This window comes from Narcine bancroftii, chromosome 1 (assembly GCF_036971445.1).
Source record: "Narcine bancroftii isolate sNarBan1 chromosome 1, sNarBan1.hap1, whole genome shotgun sequence".
NCBI lineage: Eukaryota > Metazoa > Chordata > Chondrichthyes > Torpediniformes > Narcinidae > Narcine > Narcine bancroftii.
The window spans coordinates 3,726,690-3,746,377 of NC_091469.1; the positions used below are offsets into that span (position 1 = coordinate 3,726,690).

At 38.5% G+C, this 19,688-nt stretch overlaps 1 protein-coding gene across 7 annotated transcripts in view; it reads left to right on the forward strand.

Annotated features, from left to right (window-relative positions):
- LOC138754487 (outer dense fiber protein 2-like) overlaps positions 1-19,688 on the forward strand; it is a 76,836-nt gene that overhangs the window by 26,255 nt on the left and 30,893 nt on the right. For 6 of the 7 annotated variants that reach the window (XM_069918839.1, XM_069918863.1, XM_069918849.1 and 3 more), the window contains exons 7-11: positions 3,417-3,548; positions 4,224-4,265; positions 5,382-5,456; positions 15,356-15,427; positions 19,208-19,324. In XM_069918839.1, coding sequence (XP_069774940.1) covers positions 3,417-3,548; positions 4,224-4,265; positions 5,382-5,456; positions 15,356-15,427; positions 19,208-19,324 — 438 coding nt within the window. The remainder of the gene's footprint in view (positions 1-3,416; positions 3,549-4,223; positions 4,266-5,381; positions 5,457-15,355; positions 15,428-19,207; positions 19,325-19,688) is intronic. The other variant, XM_069918855.1, reaches the window with a different exon arrangement.

Below are 19,688 nucleotides of genomic sequence, written 5' to 3' on the forward strand. Positions count from 1 at the left end.
GGAAGGAGGAAGGCTACAACTATTTATCTTGTATATGTTCCTCTGTACTTAAGAAAAAAAAATACTGTACAGGAACTGGTAACCTTGCACAAGGCTTCAACCTTCCTGCCATGGTGCCAAGATTCTAGTGCAGATCCATGCCCTCTACAAGCACTTTCACAATAAAAAAAATTCCCATGGCCCCATATGGTGAGCCTGCCTGTGAGGACATGTTGGGCTGTTTAGGACAGGGAAAAATATAGAATTATTGGAGGGAATTCCAATACTGAGTAATGAATATTGAGGGTGATTATTGAGTGATTGTTTACCTTCCGCTTCGCTGTGGAGAAAGGTTGGAAAGGGCCTTATTGTTGAATAGAATGACAGAAAGAGCAATTTTTTTAGTTGGGTGAATTAGGAAAATAAATAGTTGACTTTTAGTTGTATCTATGACAGTTTGACTTCTAATGGATGCTTTAAAGGAATAAGATGGATTTGGGTTTCCCATACTTTTGTTCTTGTCTAGCCATTTACAGGTTTGGCTCAAGTTGTGATTGGCACTTTGCTCACAGTGTACTCCTGTTGGGCTTGCAAAGTAATGTTAGACAGGGCACAATCACATGTTTACTGTCTCTTCTGTAGCAGGTTCTTGTGCATTTGAATAGCATTATCCTTAAGTACAAGTACAATCTTCATGGGGGAGGGTTAATGCTTGTTTTGATATGAAAGGCACGGTCTTTCACTGATTAGCTGCCAGGCCATAAAAAATTCAATCTCCTTCAGGTAAGTATTTTTCTTTACATTTTCCAACTTAAATATTATTTCCCATCCACCCTTTCATACATCTGGCCCAGGGACAATCACCATTTTGAAACTTAACCCCAAGGTTACAATCCTCTATGGTGGTATGTTCTGTCATCACCAGACTCATCATGGCAGGAAATCTTGGAAGAAAATTTTACCTTCCACACCCCTTGGAAGTTTAATTAGCCATGGCAAAATTAGACCAATAGTTTCCATATCTCCAAAGTATAGTTGTGTAATTTTGCTATACTGTTATTTGTTGAATTATCAGACGTCCATTGGCTGCTATCATTTCACATTTTTCTCGTGCCACCTGCATGAAAAGAAAACGTGCAATGCAGGACATAAGGGATGCCAAACAGAAAAGGGATGGAACAGAAATTTGGGTTTGGCTGGACACAAATAGGAGAGGATTTGGGGAGACTTGAAATGGGAAAAAGGTTTTTTGAGATTGGGTATTTCAGAAAATAATAACATGATGTCTAAAGAAGCAGTTTGTGAGATGATATGCCAGAAGACACACATGGGAGCATAATATTGTAAATTACAAAGGAATCCTGGCATAAGTTATGGTATAGTCAAGAACATTTTGGAGTTCTGACGATGACATAGAAGTGGGTTGAATAAAAAAGGGCGATGAGTCAGCATACAGGTGGGATATTGAAAACCTGGTTGAATGGTGCACCAGTAACTACTCAATGTCACCAAAAGCAAGGAGCTGATTGTTGGCTTCAGGAAGGGAAAACCATATGTATTAGATCCAGAGATCATTGGGGCATCAGAGGTGAAGAGCATGAGCAAATTAAAGTTTTTGGGAGTTACTATCTACTGAGTGGAAAGTGTGCTGACCAGCTGCATCACAGTTTAGTAACGGGAGACCAATATCCCTGAGTGTAAAGTCCTGAAAAAGGTAGTGGCCACAGCCCAGGACATCGCAGGCAAAACCCACCCCACCATCGAGAATATCGATGGGGAATGCTGCTGTCAGAGAGCAACATCAATTAAGGATGCACACCATCCATCTCTGTTCTTGCTGATACCATCAGGAAAGAGATATAGGTGCTGAAAAACTTACACTGTCACATTCAGAAACAGCTTCTACCCCTCCACCAACAGACTCCTCAACAACAAACTTTTTATTAGTTTTTAAAATAAATACATTACAATGAAGAAAAGGGAATGAAACTGAAAATACGGTCTCACAAAACTTCAAACAATATAAACATGATCCAACCTCCACTGCACTGAGTGAATATAAACATGATCCAACCTCCATTGCACTGAGTGAAGATAGAAAAGATATTAAAAAAATAGAAAAACTATCTCACAGACTATAAAAAAAGAAAACTAACAAAAAAAAAAACATCTGACCACCTTAACTTGAGGGTTTCATACATTTTGTAACTTTTGATTCATACCATGAATCAAAAAAAACAAAGGTAACACTATCTAATCTGGAAAGTGAGTACATTAAAAACATTTACATCAAATGAAAATAAGACATAAAAGGTCACCATGTATCTTTAAATTTCACCGATGAATCAAATACATGATAACTAATTTTAAAGGACCTAATATGAGAGAACCATTGAAACACTGTTGGAGGTCTAGAGTCTTTTCATTTGAATAAGATGGCTCTTCTAGCCAACAATGTAGAGAAGGCCACAGCCCGTTGTGCAGGTACAGAAAAACTCCCTATGTCTGGTTCGAATACCCCAAAAATTAGATGGGGTCCCTGGCTCCACCTGAAATACAGATGAAAAGATATTAAAAATTTCTTTCCAATAGATTTCTAAGGATGGACAAGACCAAAACATATGTGTCAATGTAGTAATATCAGATTTGCATCTGTCACAAGTAGGGTTAATATTAGAAAAGAAACAAGCCATTTTTGGGCATGTGAACACGATGCACCACTTTGAATTGGATTAGTGAATGTTGGGTGCATATTAAAGATGTATTCACCAGTTTAAGAATCTTGTCCCATTGGTCCTCTGATAATTCCCAAGCCTTTTTAATCTTATCATGAAGTACTGGATGTAATTTCAATAATCTATCATATAATTCCAATCAATCCTCTCTGAGAAGGATTCAATTGAAAAATATTATCAACTAGATTAGGTGGATATTCAAATGGAAAGTCCGGTAACATGGAACAATAAACACAATCAGGGACTCATTTAAGGACTCTTAGTTTTGCACTTTATTGTTTGGTTTTCTCTGTTTTGCACAGTCAGTTGTTTACATTTGTTTATTTGCCTGTGGGAAATAGAATCTCAAACTTGTATGTGATGTATGTACTCTAGCAATAAATTTGAATCTGAGCTGATGAATATTTTGTCTTGGGGAGATATTGGTGAAGAAGAATTATTTTTCTGTAAAGTTAAAATCCGATTTAAGTGCTGATCCACAATTGAACTATTCCAAGAAAAAGTTGGAACAGTCTTTGGTTTGTGACTTTTCAGTGCAGTTTTTAATGCTGACTGAGCACATGTAGATTGGGAAAGGATAAACTGTATAATAAGATGATTGGTATTCCCAAAGAGTAAGAAAAAGAATTGTTTTTGTGGTATTTCTTCAATTATTTTTCTATATTTGCAGTACCATTAAATATGTCCATCTTGTATGTTAAGGAGAACCAAATGTCAACATCAGAATGTAACTTACTATCACGGCAGAAAGAATTGCTGCTACAGAAATTGGAGACCTTTGATGCAACAAATCGAGAAGTTCGAGAACTCCTCAAGGAACAACATGCACAGGAGGTAAGAATTTGTCAGATCCTGGGAACTTCTCTTCTATGGTTGTATTCAATTAGAAAAACTTTTTTTTTAACTCCTCAAATACCGAGCTGTTGGAGGAACTCTGCAAATCAGGCAGCATCCACGGGTAGAAATGTTCAGTCAATGTTTTGGGTCATGACCCTTTATTGAGACTAAATGAACGGGGAAAAAAATGAACAAGGAGACAAGAGATGATAAGGTTTTGGAGAGAAGGTGAGAGATGCCTTTCCATCTCTCTTCCACCAGAGGGTGTTGAATCTGGGAATTCTTTGCACATATGTTTGTGGAAGCCAAATTATAGGATAATTTAAATTGAAGGTTGATAGGTTATTGATTACTAAAGTGTCAAAGATAACAGGAAGAAGGCAGGAGAATGGGGTTGAGGGGACACATAAATCAGCCATGAATTGATGGACCAAATGGTCTAATTCTGCTCCTGTTTGATGGACCTGTAATCAACTTAAAATGATTAGCTATATAAATTTCTTGATGCTTTTCACTGGATTTTTGTGGTGGTTGTATATTCTGGTTACAAGTGCCAATAAAATGTCTTTTTGGTTAAGGTGGTTGAAATACATGTATCTGCATTATGTTACTCCATTATTTGAGATGTATTTTTTCTCTAATGTTAAATTAATGCTCAATTTTTCTACTTAGATGAATGTAAATTCAAAGAAAAAAACAATTAAATGCAACACGGTAGGCTATGGAAGAAGGTAACGTCAATCTTGGAAGTTTAAAGCCAGTGATAGGGACTGAAGACCCATTTGTGTTGCCCAAGTGGATCATTGGAGATGATGATAATGTGTATAATTCTAGTGTTGGTCAAACAGTCTTATAATTTAGAACCAATAGCAGGGAGTGACAGGTTGAAGGAGGAAGAGCTGACTGAAGACAGTATTCTTGATATCAAAGTTTGGAGAGGTATAAATAGGGAATTTCTTTTCAAAGGTAAGGCCAGGATTGGCAAGGTGATTTTTTTTTGTGTATGCAAAGAAATCAGATTAATTGATTAATCAAAGATATTTTAGAAAACGAGAAAGACGTGGCTGTGGAAACTAATTATAGTCAAGCTGTATGAAAAATAAGAAAGAAAACATGAACTGTCCTGATTAGCTGACTTTTCTGAGATAAGGAGTTGACTAAAACCTGCTTCTATAGCCACATCTCCTTGACAACCTTGGTCTCACCATATCAAAGATATTCCATTTGTCCTATCTATCTCCCTTGGTCTCTGTGACTTAAAACTAACTTGTTTTCTCACTTATACAATTCTGATGAAGAGTCTTCAACTTGAAATATTAACACTTTATCTTACTGCAAGCACAACCTGACCACCTGAATATTCCCAGTGTTTTCTCTTTATCCTAGATCAGATAGTTGTTTTGAAGTGGAGTAATTTGAGCAGTTTTGAATGATGGGGATGGAGTGAAAATAGCTTTGAAGTTAGAAGCATTTACAATGTCAGCCAACAAGGATGTCAGAAAGAAAAGGTGGGCGGTCAGTGCAGAAACAGGGATGGAGTAAAGGAAGAAGGAAATGAATTTTCTGGACAAAACGAGTGAACAAGGGGAGAGGTGCAGGCTCCAGGAACAGGAGATTTATTAAGCTGGGAAAGAGAGAAAGTGCAAAGAAAATCAAAAGATAATTTACATTAATAAATTTAATAGAAATGACATCGATAAACCCTTTACAGTTTGGAGATAGTTTAAGAAGGCTGGTGGTTGTTGGGGAAAAATTATGCTGTACTTTTTTCTACAGAATATGTGCACTAAGAATTTCATGGCATAACTTACACTTTTTTTTGCTACCTAGTCTGATGCTTTGAGGATGTTTGAACTGAAAGAAGCTCTCCTTGAAAAACTTGCCCGGTCAGAAGCAGAAAATGCGGTGAGATGAACTTCTTGCAGTTGGTGTTATTGTTCATGGGAAAAGACCTTCACCAGGATCATTGTCCATTTATACTTTGTGATATCAGCAGTGGGTCAAATAAAATACATTTTAAGTCATTTTATTTTTGAATAATATATATTATGTATATACATGAGAATTTGGCTTGAGTTGTGTCTTTTGTGTTACTTTTCTTGGCTTGCATTGACAATTGAGTAATTGGGAGGGATGGAGAATAATAGCAAAGAAAATTTGAATGTGACCATGCTTTAGATGTGATACAAGGCATTCATTTATAGTTCCTGCAACACAAAATCTCAGTGATTCACAAGTACAAAACTGGTAACTGACAAAAGAAGAGAATAAAATTAGCTTCTAAGATCCAGGCGAAATAGTTAATTTTTAAGGAGATTTTTGAAGAAATAGGAAAAAAATGTTCAGGAAGTGAATTCCAGAGTTTGGATCTCATATGGTTTAGGGCTCAACCATGGTGGTGGTTACGGAATCTATGTGAGACTTGGGTTGGACGAATACTGATTCTTCAAAGATTGGAGGAGGTGACTAGATATCTGGGACGGTTGATGTTTGTCTAGGAACCAAACCAGTTTACCAAATGTGGGAATCACAGATGAATATAAAAATGGAGATTGGAATATGGCAGTAGAGCTTTGAGGGTTTAAATTGATGCAAAATTGAAGATACAAGGCCTACAAAACAAACCTTGTATTAGTTAAATCTTGTGGTAACTAAATTGCCCTTGGTTTCAGCAGTTGAATTAAGTTGTTATTCTATCCTCTGTGCGTGTTTCGAATACAATTTTAAATATGCATACAAATAAAACAAGAATTAACCTTTTGAATATCTAAAATAAGATTTGAAAAATTGGAAATATCCAAGGTAGGGTGATTGTGTGCCACATAAAAGTAGAAAGAGAGTGTTTGAATTGCTAATACAGTAGAATCTCCATGGTAGGAAAAGCAGATGAGGTTAGAGCATGGATTGGCACGTGGAATTATGACATCATGGCTATTAGTGAAACTTGGTTGCAGGAGGGGCAGGACTGGTGGCTTAATGTTCCGAGCCTCTGTTGCTTTCAACATGATAGAACAGGGGGATAAAAGGGGGAGGAGTGTAGTCCTTGAGTGGGAAAGTGGTGCTTTGGGGCATCTGTGGACAGCTGCAGTGTAATAATGATTGGGAACTCCACTAGTACTCTGGCAAATTCATTGTCTGGCAAAGTCACACAGATATGGGGCCAGTAACTTGGCTTCATCAAGTGAGAAAGTCTGGAAGGTCTTGGCATTCACTAGGTGTCATCCCTTGAGGTCCACTAGGAGGCAGTGCATCCACAGGAAATCTACACCCAATAAAGGCTGCAACACTGCTGCCAGCAGAAACAGCCAGGTGAAATGGCTGGATCCGAACAGTAGTGGGATGGTTTGTGTGCCGTATGTGCATATACTGGTGTTACTGGCAGCGGTGAGCACCGACCGGTCCTGACTTCCCAGTGCAGGTGTCGTGGCTCAAGGGGGGCAAGATGCTAACCTCCACCCCTGTGTCTATGAGGAACTTTATCCCAGAGTGTTGGTCCCATAAGTAAAGGAGACTATCACGGTGGCAAGCTGCTGTAGCTATGGCTGGCCCCGCCCTTTCCCGGAAAAGAACAGGGTTGGCGGTCCTGAACCCCACTCGTGGTGATAAAAACACCAATGGTCTGAACTGGGGTTGCTCCCTGCTGCAGGTGTCACTGACTATATTGGAGGTGTGGGAAAGGGCTAGGCCTTAGGGCATGATACAGCAACTTGGTCAATGGAGGCCAAGCCGTGCTGCTTGGGGTGCCACAGGATATCTGCATGGGCCGCTATTTTGCGAGGGTCACTGAAATCATTGTTGGTGATGAGGAAGTGGATATCTTTTGGAACCTGCTTGAGAAATACTTGTTCAAACAGTAAACACCTGCTAGTTCCAGCATCTTGTTCCTTAAGGCCGATGGTGTGCAGTTGTCTAGGCAGTCCAGGTGGAGCAACCACACTGTGTGTTCACGGCAGGAGAGGCCAGAAGTACGGATCAGGAGCGCCTTGATTGTTTCAAACCTGTCTGCAGCCAGTGGCTGGTGTAGGAAGTCAAAGATGCAGCCTGCTGTTTCCTGGTTGAGTGAACTGACCACATAGTAGTACTTTATGGCAACCTAGAGGATTTGCCTGACCTGGAATTGGGCTTCAGCCTATTCAAACCAGACCTACAGCTGCAAGATCCAGAGAGTCGACAGTTTCAGTGAAACTGCATTCTGCGTGCTTGGGTCAGTCATCGTTGGGTCCAAATACCGTTTGGACCGTCAGGGTCACCAATGTAGTCAGACTAGCCATGCAGCGAGCGAAAGAACCACACAAGAGTTGAAAGGTTGTTAAACCAACTGAGTTTAATAGAACTCTTACACGCATTTAAATCCCTTGGAACCCGATGATGCTTGCGACTCCTGAGGCCTTTATGACATCAGCCATTAGGCTGTGGGTTTGCCCTGCACCCGGAGATCTCACAGTCAGATTTGCAGCGGACTTGCCCGCGACTCTGTGAGCCTGTCTGCCTGTTGAGCTGCCACAGGATCAGTATTTACTCAGGAAACTGCTATGTAGTGGATCAGATCCAAGAAAATTCTTCACTGAATGGATTCCACAATTGTTAGGACAAGATAAGTTTCCGGAAGGCTTAATATTGGTACATGCCCATAGAGCTTTGAGAAGAAAGCCTTTTCCAGGACAAAATCCAAGACCTGTTTTGGTTCGTTGTTTAAATTATTATGATAGAGAGACAATTTTGTGTGTGGCTATAAGAAATGCACAACAAAGAAGATCTCCCTTGATGGTTCAGAACAATCGTGTTTTTTTTAATCCGGATTTGAGTCAAGAAATTATGTCTCAACGACGTGAATTTAATCCTGTGAAAGAAGTGTTGTGGAAAAAAGGATATAAAGCAACATTGAGATACCCTGCAGTATTGAAGATTTTTCAAGATGGCTATCAACCAAAATTTTTTGATAATCCTAAGGAAGCTATGGACTTTGCTCAATTATTGCCAATTACGCAATTTCAGGAAAGACATAGTAGTCCACCACGGTCTCCAAGGAGAGTGGAGACGCAAGATGGGAACCGAATTCCAAGAAGAAATGGAAACAATGGTGGTCGGAGTGATAAAGTTGATTTATATAAAAAAAAAATTTCTGAGAAGATTTCAGATAATGATGATAGTTTAATGTGAAACGGGAGTTGGGAGAGGGAGCTGGTTGGGCATAATTTTCCAGAAGTCATCAGCTACGTGTGAGTTATCTCACACCCAATATTTTGTGGGAGTTACCGCATTGAGCGGTTGAGACAGGAGGAGGTGGTTGCAACCTCCTACCTGTTTTTTTTAATAAATTTTTGGATTAAGGAGTGAAGTTTTTTTTATTATTATCTTTAATTTTTTTTTCTCTTTTTTTTGTAATTTTAGGAGGGGATAAGGGAAGGGGGTGTTTTTCTTTTTTTTTCTCTTCTTTTTTTCTCCTCTTTTTCTTTGTGTTATTGTAAGTAATGTCTAAACTTAAGTTTGCCTCTCTTAATGTTCAGGGTTTAAATAATCCTATTGAGCGTAAGAAAGTACTTGCTTACTTAAAAAAATTAAAAGTTGATGTGGCTTTTTTGCAGGAAACTCATTTAACAGATAAGGAACATTTGAAACTTAAACGTGAGTGGGTTGGACAAGTTTTCTATTCTTCATTTAATTCAAAGGCGAAAAGAGTGGCAATTCTGGTGCATAAGAATTTACCATTTCAGTTACAGAATGAAGAGAAAAATGGAGGAAGATTATTAAAACTGAATTGTACAATTCTTAATGAGGCTTGGACTCTGCTTGATGTTTATGCTCCAAATGTAGATGTGTCTTTATTACTTGGACAAACAAATTCTAATGTGATGATTGGGGAAGATTTAAATGTGGTGTTGGAGCCTTTATTGGACAAGTATCCAAGAGTAATTAAGAAATCTAAGATGGCAGTACAAGTGACTAATATGATGACAGATTTGAACTTAGTTGATATCTGGCGAAGACTTAATCCTACAGAGAAAGATTTTTCTTTTTATTCTTCACGTCATAAATCTTTTTCAAGAATTGATTATTTCTTAATTTCAACACATTTGCAGGATAAGGTTATATTTGTGGGTTTTAAGGCAAGGTTGGTCTCAGATCATTCATTATTATTATTAGAATATCAGAGTTCACAAGATGTTCAGAGAACCCCAAGATGGAGATTTAACACTATGTTATTACAAAAACCAGAATTTATTAGTTATTTAAAAAAACAAATTGAGGATTTTATTAGTAATAATGTTAACTCTGTTTCTAGTCATTTTGTTTTATGGGACGCAATGAAAGCTTTTTTACGAGGTCAAATTATTAGCTATGCATCTAAAGTAAAAAAAGAGAGAATTAGAGAGATTGAAGATTTAGAGAAAAAGATAACTGTTAGTGAAAAAGAATTTCAAAAAAATGCTACTGAAATGCAAATAAACCAGTTAACTAATTTAAAATTAAAGTATAATGAATTACAAACATATCGATTTGAATGTTTAATGAATTGAACTAAACATAAGTTTTATGAATGGGGCGAGAAAGCTCATAAAGTTTTATCATGGCAGTTAAAAAAAAGAACAATTATCTAAGATTATACCAGTAATTAGAAAAAAAATCGGGTATTACTTTTAGACAAAAAGAAATTAATGAGGAATTTTGTAATTTTTATAAAAAATTATATACGTCTGAGTGTAAAGATGTAAGTGAAGATGCAATAGATTCTTTTTTGAAAAATATTAATTTGCCACAGTTGAATCAAGAAGATAGACAAGAGTTGGATAAATCTTTTACAGAGAATGAAATTGAAATTGCTATAAGAGATATGCCAAATGGAAAGGCACCCGGTGAAGATGGGTTCTCTATAGAATTTTATAAAACTTTTTATGTTGATATATCTTCTATTTATAAGAATGTAATACAGCAAATTTATAAAACTTTTCAATTACCTGAATCTTGTTCTAATGCAATAATTACGGTTATACCAAAAAAAGGTAAAGATCCTTTACAGGTTTCTTCTTATCGACCAATATCGTTGTTAAATGTAAATTATAAAATTGTAGCTAAAGTTATGGCTAATAGATTGGCTCAATATTTACCTAAAATAATACATAAAGATCAAACAGGATTTATAAAAAACAGATATGCGTCTGATAATATTTTGCGACTAATTACTTTGATAAATAAATTTAAATCTCAAATGAATTATCCAATAGTGGTTTCATTAGATGCAGAAAAGGCTTTTGATAGAGTGGAATGGAAGTTTTTATTTAAAGTACTTGAGAAATTTTGTTTTGGTTCTTTGTTTATTTGATTGATAAAGGCTTTATATAATAGTCCGAAGGCTAGAGTTGCTACTAATGGACAGATTTCAGAATCTTTTGATTTAACAAGGTCTACTAGACAAGGATGTCCATTGTCACCTGCTTTATTTGCTATAGTTATTGAACCTTTGGCACAGTTAATACGTCAAAATGAAAATGTTAAGGGTATGAGAGTTTTGAATGAGGAATATAAGATTAATTTATTTGCAGATGATGTTTTATTATACCTGGTGGACCCTGATATTTCTTTACCAGCAATTCAAGAATCTTTAGAAAATTATGGTCAATTATCTGGCTATAAGGTAAATTGGGCTAAAAGTGAAATTTTGTCAATTTATAAAGATGATTATTCGATTTATAAAAATATTACGAAATTGAAGTGGACAAAACAAATTAAATATTTGGGAATTAATGTCAATACAGAATATCAAGATTTATATTCAATTAATTACCTTCCCTTAATGAAAAAGATTAAACTAGACTTGATTAGGTGGAAGGACTTTCCTTTAGGTTTATTGGGGAGGATTAATACTATAAAAATGAATATTTTTCCTCAGATGCAATATTTATTTCAATCAATTCTTTATTTAAAAAAAAAAGTTTTCTTAAGGATTTATATAAAGCAGTTAGAGAATTTTTATGGAAGGGAAAATTTCCGAGGGTAGCAATGAAAAAATTGATGTGGGACTTTCAATTTGGAGGTTTGAGATTACCTAATTTTCAATATTATTATGAGGCAGCTCAATTTAAATTTCTTAGTGCATTAATGAATATGGAGGATCCGCCCAGTTGGGCAAAGATAGAACTGGCAGTTATTTTAGAAAAATCTCCACATGAATTTTTGTTTCGATGGAATAAAAATTTGTTACGAACTTATGATGTACCAATATTGAAACATTTATTGAATCTATGGACGAGTAAACTTGATAAAATGGGGCTTAAAAATAAATGGTCTGGGTGATTGCCATTATATAAGAATCAACTTGTTCCTTTTATGGTCTCCAATATCACTTTGAAACAATGGGAATGGAAAGGAATAAAAAACTTATCTGATTGTTTTTTTGAAGGACATTTTTGTTCTTTTGAGGAATTACAAAGGAAATTTGGTATTAGTGGAAATTCTATCAGTTCAGATCATTTGTAAAACAGATATGTGGTCGGCAAATGACTTTATTGCCCGAAACTAGCTTTGAGAAATATGTACTTTCAATACCAGAAGAGGGGTATACATCTGATTTGTATTGTATTTTACTAGAAAATGAAAGTAAGAAAGATTGGGATAAAGATAAGTTGAAATGGGGAAAAGATTTAGGTTCTACAATAGCTGAAGAAGCTTGGATGGAAATTTGTCAAAACAGTATTCGGAAATTGATTAATGCTAGATTAGCGATGATTAATTATAATTTTATACATCAATTATATTTAACACCAGAAAAATTAAAAAAAATGTGGTCTTAGTAAGTCAGATTGTTGTTTTCGTTGTGACCAGACAGCTAGTACTTTTTTACATACTGTCTGGTCCTGTGACCGATTGCAACAGTTTTGGAAAGGTATTCAATCTATATTCAATAGATTATATAATATTTGTGTTGCATTAGATCCTGATATATTTTTATTAGGGAATATGCAATCATTAATTGATTCAGGTTTAAATGATTATCAGATTTCTTTTATCTATTTAGCTTTAGCAGTGGCCAAGAAATGTATAGCGTCTACTTGGAAAGATAGAAATATACTAACTTTGGATAGGTGGTATTTAGAGATGAAGTCTTGTTTAATTATGGAAAGGATATCTTTTTCAATTCAAGATAAGATGTCTTTTTATAAGTTGAAGTGGACTCCATTTGTTAAGTATATGCAATTAAGTTTGATTTAAGTATGTTCCTAGATGTGATATTTTGGATCTGATAAATCTTTTTTTTAAATTATTTTTATTTGTCATATTTTTCTTTTTCTTTGTGTGTGTTTTTTTAATACAAAATATTATTAATTTTACTAATTCTTCACTCTTTTTTGGGGGAGGGGAAGGGTGGGTTTTTCTTAATATATAGATTTTTTAGTTCTTGTATATGTAGGGGGGGGTTAGGTTGAATTAAGTTAGGTTATTAATGTTGTATTGTAATTATTATTTTATTTTATATCTTTTCTTTAAATGTAATTTTTCTTTTTATTCCTGTGATAAAACCTTTAAATAAAGTTTAAAAAAAAAAGGAAACTGCTATATAGTCAAGGGAAGTTAGGAAAAGGAGGAAGTGGAATGGATACAGATGAAAGAGGAGGAGGTGTTTGCTGTCTGAAAACAAATAAGGGAGGATAAATCCCTAGACCTTGATAAGATATTCCCTTGGACCTTGAGGGATGCTAGTGTAGAAATTGCTGGGGCTTTGACAGAAATACAGTATTTAAAATGTCCTTAGCCATGAGTGTGATGCCAGCGAATTGGCGGATAGCTCATGTTGTTCAAAACAGGCTCTAGAAGTAACCCTGGCTGGTGAGCCTGATGTCAGTGATAGGTAAATTATTGGAAGGTGTTCTAAGAGATCGAATATACTGGTATTTGGATAGCCAAGGGCTGATAAAGCTTTGTGTATGGTAAATTGTGTTTAATCGAGGAGGTTACAAGGAAAGGCTGTGGATGTTATCTACATGGACAAGGCCTTGACAAGGTCCCAAATGGGAGGTTAGTCAGGAAGGTTCGGATGCTCAGTATTCATGGTGAAGTAGTAAACTGGATTTGACATTAGCTATACAGGTGAAGCTATACAGGTGGATGATTGCTTCTCCTTCTGGAGGCCTGTGACTAGTGGTGTGCCTCAGGGGTCAGTACTGGGACCATTATTGTTTGTCCTCTATATCAATGATCTGGTAAATTGGATCAGCAAATTTGCAGATGACACAAAGATTGGAAGTGTTGTGGACAGTGAGGAAGGTTTTCAAAAATTGTAGAGGGATCTGGACCAGCTGGACAAATGGGCTGAAAAATGGCAGATGGAATTTAATGCAGACAAATGTGAGGTGTTGCATTTTGGAAGGACAAATCAAGAAAGGACATACAGAGTAAATGGCAGGGCCCTGACAAGTGCAGTAGAACAGAGGGATCTGGGAATACAGATAACATGGTTCCCTAAAAGTAGCATGACATGTAGATAGGGTTGTAAAGAGAGCTTTTGGGATATCGGCCTTTATAAATGAATGAATTGAGTATAGGAGTTGGATGTTATGATAAATCTGCATAAGACATTGGTTATGCCAAATTTAAAGTGTTGTGTGCTGTTTTGGTCGCATAACTACAGAAAATATATCAATAAGATTGAAAGAGGATAGAGAAGATTTACTACAATGTTGCCTGGACTTCAGGAACTGAGTTACAGGGAAAGGTTCAACAGGTTATGACTTTTTTTTCCTGGAGCGTAAAAGAATAAGGGGAGATTTGATTGAGGTATTGGTATAGACAGAGTAAATGTAGGTAGGCTTTTTCTACAGAGGATAGGTGAAACACAAACCAGAGGACATGGGTTAAAAGTGATAGGGGAAAAGTTTAGGGGGAACTTCTTCACACGGAGAGTGGTGGGAGTGTGGAACGAGCTGCCAGCTGAAGTGGTGAATGTGGGCTCTATTTTAACATTTAAGAAGAATTTGGGCATGTGCATGGATGGGAGGAGTATGGAGGGCTATGCACTAAGTGCAAATCAGTGGGACTAAGTACATAAATAGTTCAGCACAGGCAAGAAGGGTTGAAGGGCATGTTTTTGTGCTGTAATGTTTTATCTGGTACCAACGGGGATCACCGATGCCGCATATGTGAATTTTCCGTTTGATTGAGACATAATGTTATAATGCCTAATTAATACACCTGCATTAAAAATACACAGCTTAAAAGACGGTGCAAAATGTAAAAATTTGAAAAAAATAAAAGTTCACTTTTATCAGATAACTTTTAAAAAATTTAAATTCAAACCCCAGTTCAAACTGGCATTGTAACAGCATTGCGCTATGCTAACCTTGCCACTGTCATAATTAACCCCCTCACCCAAGTTTATAGATAAAGCCTTACTAATAGACCTAATATGAATAAAAGATAAAGATTCTTACTAGGCAGGGATAGGAAGACGCTTTGGGAGAGTTGCCCTAGCAGCGAGCAGCATCGGCTGTCTGAAAACAAATAAGGGAGGATTTGTCTGTCAGCTCTTCATCTGGAGTGACCCCATTTTGTTCAAACACAACTTTATTCAAACAGCTGCTGCGAGCGACTGGGATACTCCACTGGCTGAATGTTTGCTCCCATCTTCACCAAGGGTCTGTCTGTTGCTTCAGAGAATATTTACTTTTACAATTTTAAACTTTTATATAAAACTTTATTTATTTCTTTGAATTTTTTGCCAGTTGTTTGGATTTCAGGTTGATTGAATTCTGGAAAATGGAAGTTCTATTGTACTAGGAAATTTTATTTACATTTTAAATTTCCCTTTATAGCACTTGTTGGTGAAGCTGCAGGAGATTGAAAATCAGACTGACCAACTTCTTGCCCAATATCAAAAAGAAAAGGTAAGTATGCAGGGATGAAAGGAAAAATAACTTTACTACCAATTTGTTGTGTTTATTAAAAAATATAAAACTGTTATATTGAATCAATAGTTTTCACAATTCCTTCGATGATACTCGTGTTTCTATTGAAGCCCCTACTTTCAGAATGAAGTTCGAGATGTGGTAGAGCTCTTTGACATCAACATTTTTGAAAGGTACATGACTAAAAGCTATATACAGGGGCACCCCTAATTACAATTGTCAGACTTGTGATTTTTTAAAGTTACGATGGTACGATAGCATGACTGTTATTATTTACTTTCATGTAAAGGTCATCGCAAGCATCGTTGATTTTTCCAATAAACATTGATAAATCCTCTAAGATTAATTCTTTGTAGCCTCCTTGGTCAATCACTACTTTTAGTTCAGTTATTTAGCTTGCAGGGACTGATACACTGCTGTCAGGAGAGAGTGGAGCAGTGGGATCAGTGTCAGGACTGATACAATGCTGTTGGGAGAGAGTGGAGCAGTGGGATCAGTGTTGGGACTGATGCAATGCTGTTGGGAGAGAGTGGAACAGTGGGATCAGTGTTGGGACTGATACAGTGGTGTTGGGAGAGAGTGGAGCAGTGGGATCAGTGTTGGGACTGATACAGTGGTGTTGGGAGAGAGTGGAGCAGTGGGATCAGTGTCGGAACTGATACAATGCTGTTGGAAGAGAGTGGAGCAGTGGGATCAGTGTCGGGACTGATACAGTGATGTTGGGAGAAAGTTGAGCAGTGGGATCAGTGTCGGGACTGATACAGTGCTGTTCGGAGAGAGTGGAGTAGTGGGATCAGTGTTGGGACTGATACAGTGGTATAGGGAGAGAGTGGAGCAGTAGGATCAGTGTCGGGACTGATACAGTGCTGTTGGGAGAGAGTGGGGCAGTGGGATCAGTGTCGGGACTGATACAGTGCTGTTGGGAGAGAGTGGAACAGTGGGATCAGTGTTGGGACTGACACAATGCTGTTGTGAGAGAGTGGAGCAGTGGGATCTGTGTCGGGACTGATACAGTGCTGTTGGGAGAGAGTGGAACAGTGGGATCAGTGTTGGGACTGACACAATGCTGTTGTGAGAGAGTGGAACAGTGGGATCAGTGTTGGGACTGACACAATGCTGTTGTGAGAGAGTGGAGTAGTGGGATCAGTGTCGGGACTGATACAGTGCTTTTGGGAGAGAGTGGAGCAGTGGGATCAGTGTTGGGACTGATACAGTGGTATAGGGAGAGAGTGGAGCAGTGGAATCAGTGTCGGGACTGATACAGTGCTGTTGGGAGAGAGTGGAACAGTGGGATCAGTGTTGGGACTGATACAGTGATATAGGGAGAGAGTGGAGCAGTGGGATCAGTGTCGGGACTGATACAGTGCTGTTGGGAGAGAGTGGAGCAGTGGGATCAGTGTCGGGACTGATACAGTGCTGTTGGGAGAGAGTGGAACAGTGGGATCTGTGTCGGGACTGATACAGTGCTGTTGGGAGAGAGTGGAGCAGTGGGATCAGTGTCGGGACTGATACAGTGCTGTTGGGAGAGAGTGGAGCAGTGGGATCAGTGTCGGGACTGATACAGTGCTGTTGGGAGAGAGTGGGACAGTGGGATCAGTGTTGGGACTGATGCAATGCTGTTGGGAGAGAGTGGAACAGTGGGATCAGTGTTGGGACTGATACAGTGGTGTTGGGAGAGAGTGGAGCAGTGGGATCAGTGTTGGGACTGATACAGTGGTGTTGGGAGAGAGTGGAGCAGTGGGATCAGTGTCGGGACTGATACAGTGATGTTGGGAGAAAGTTGAGCAGTGGGATCAGTGTCGGGACTGATACAGTGCTGTTGGGAGAGAGTGGAGTAGTGGGATCAGTGTTGGGACTGATACAGTGGTGTTGGGAGAGAGTGGAGCAGTGGGATCAGTGTCGGGACTGATACAGTGATGTTGGGAGAAAGTTGAGCAGTGGGATCAGTGTCGGGACTGATACAGTGCTGTTGGGAGAGAGTGGAGCAGTGGGATCAGTGTTGGGACTGACACAATGCTGTTGTGAGAGAGTGGAGCAGTGGGATCAGTGTCGGGACTGATACAGTGCTGTTGGGAGAGAGTGGAGCAGTGGGATCAGTGTTGGGACTGACACAATGCTGTTGTGAGAGAGTGGAGTAGTGGGATCTGTGTCGGGACTGATACAGTGCTGTTGTGAGAGAGTGGAGCAGTGGGATCTGTGTCGGGACTGATACAGTGCTGTTGGGAGAGAGTGGGGCAGTGGGATCAGTGTTGGGACTGATGCAATGCTGTTGGGAGAGAGTGGAACAGTGGGATCAGTGTTGGGACTGATACAGTGGTGTTGGGAGAGAGTGGAGCAGTGGGATCAGTGTTGGGACTGATACAGTGGTGTTGGGAGAGAGTGGAGCAGTGGGATCAGTGTCGGGACTGATACAGTGATGTTGGGAGAAAGTTGAGCAGTGGGATCAGTGTCGGGACTGATACAGTGCTGTTGGGAGAGAGTGGAGCAGTGGGATCAGTGTTGGGACTGATACAGTGATGTTGGGAGAAAGTTGAGCAGTGGGATCAGTGTCGGGACTGATACAGTGCTGTTGGGAGAGAGTGGAACAGTGGGATCAGTGTTGGGACTGATACAGTGGTGTTGGGAGAGAGTGGAGCAGTGGGATCAGTGTTGGGACTGATACAGTGGTGTTGGGAGAGAGTGGAGCAGTGGGATCAGTGTCGGGACTGATACAGTGATGTTGGGAGAAAGTTGAGCAGTGGGATCAGTGTCGGGACTGATACAGTGCTGTTGGGAGAGAGTGGAGCAGTGGGATCAGTGTTGGGACTGACACAATGCTGTTGTGAGAGAGTGGAGCAGTGGGATCAGTGTCGGGACTGATACAGTGCTGTTGGTGTTATACAAGGTATACCTGCATTTTTTGACACAATTTTTTCGACTTGAGATGTGTCTGTCAGAACACAACCCCATAGTAAGTAGAGGAGTACCTGTAGCTATGTTTGTAACTTTGGAGTATTAATTTAAGACCACACTGAAAGAATGAAGGAAAAAGTTAGCAGTTTTCTTTCGTATATTATGAATATTATCGTGCAATTAGCGACAATTATGTTTTGATCTTCTGTTGTTATTGTGCATCTGCTGCAAAATTGTGTTCAGAGACCTGCTCTTTTGTTAAACCTGTTGGGACCAACAATGTTAGTCAATTCAGCTACCACGACAGTTTTGTCTCAATCAAAATATTTTCCAGAGGAAAAAAATTGCATTGTCATCTGGGACTCTCAAAATCGAAGTTGCTGATTGATGCTTACTGGAAATTGTATTAGAATGATTTTCTGTAAATTTTTTGTGCCCAAGTACTATGGCTATTTTGTGCTCCCACCATCTGGTGAAATATTATTGAGATTGATGACCTTTCTTTAAATTTAAATTTTTAAAAATTTATACAGCACAATAACAGGCCATTTTGGTCCATGAGTCCGTGCTGCCCAATAAACCTACACCTCCAGTATGTTTCGAATGGTGGGAGGAAACCGGACACCTGGGGTAAACCCATGCAGACATGGGGAGAACATACAAACTCCTTAAATACAGCGTGGGATTTGAACCTCGGTCCTGACTGCTGGCACTGTAAAGATGTTGCGCTAATTGCTAGGCCAACCGTGCCTCCCATCCTTTCCTGCTGGATGTCACCTATTGTCACCAAATGTCAAAACTAAATTATCTCATTGGTAAGCAGGAAAGAGCAAACTGTTTTCTGAACCATTTTTTCCCCTGTTTTAGGACAATGCTCGTACAGCAGCAGAATTTTCCAAGTCACTTGAAACAACTCGAGCTCACCTACAAGGACAGCTTCGTGGAAAAGAGGCAGAAAATAATCGAATGGCTGTTCAGATTAGGGTATTCAATATCTCTTTCCAATTTTGATGTGACTTAAACAAAAATTCAGAACAAATCTAACTTGCTCAATGAGTACCCTCGGATTTTATCTTCTCCAATTTTAATTCTCACTGGAGTAATAAATTAAAGATATTGACATTTTGAGCAAACAGAGAGAAGCTGGAGGAAATCAGCAGGTCAAGTAACATCCATGGAGAGAAATGAACAGCCAAAAAATGCCCAACTTGAACTTTGACAGTCTATTTCTCTTCAAAATGCTTTCTGATTTGCTCGGACCCTGTATCTTATTATTAGCTCTTCATTCTAGATTTTTAACTTTATGGAGTTTGGAGTCTGTGGTTTCAAAGCCCAGTAGGATTTTTGC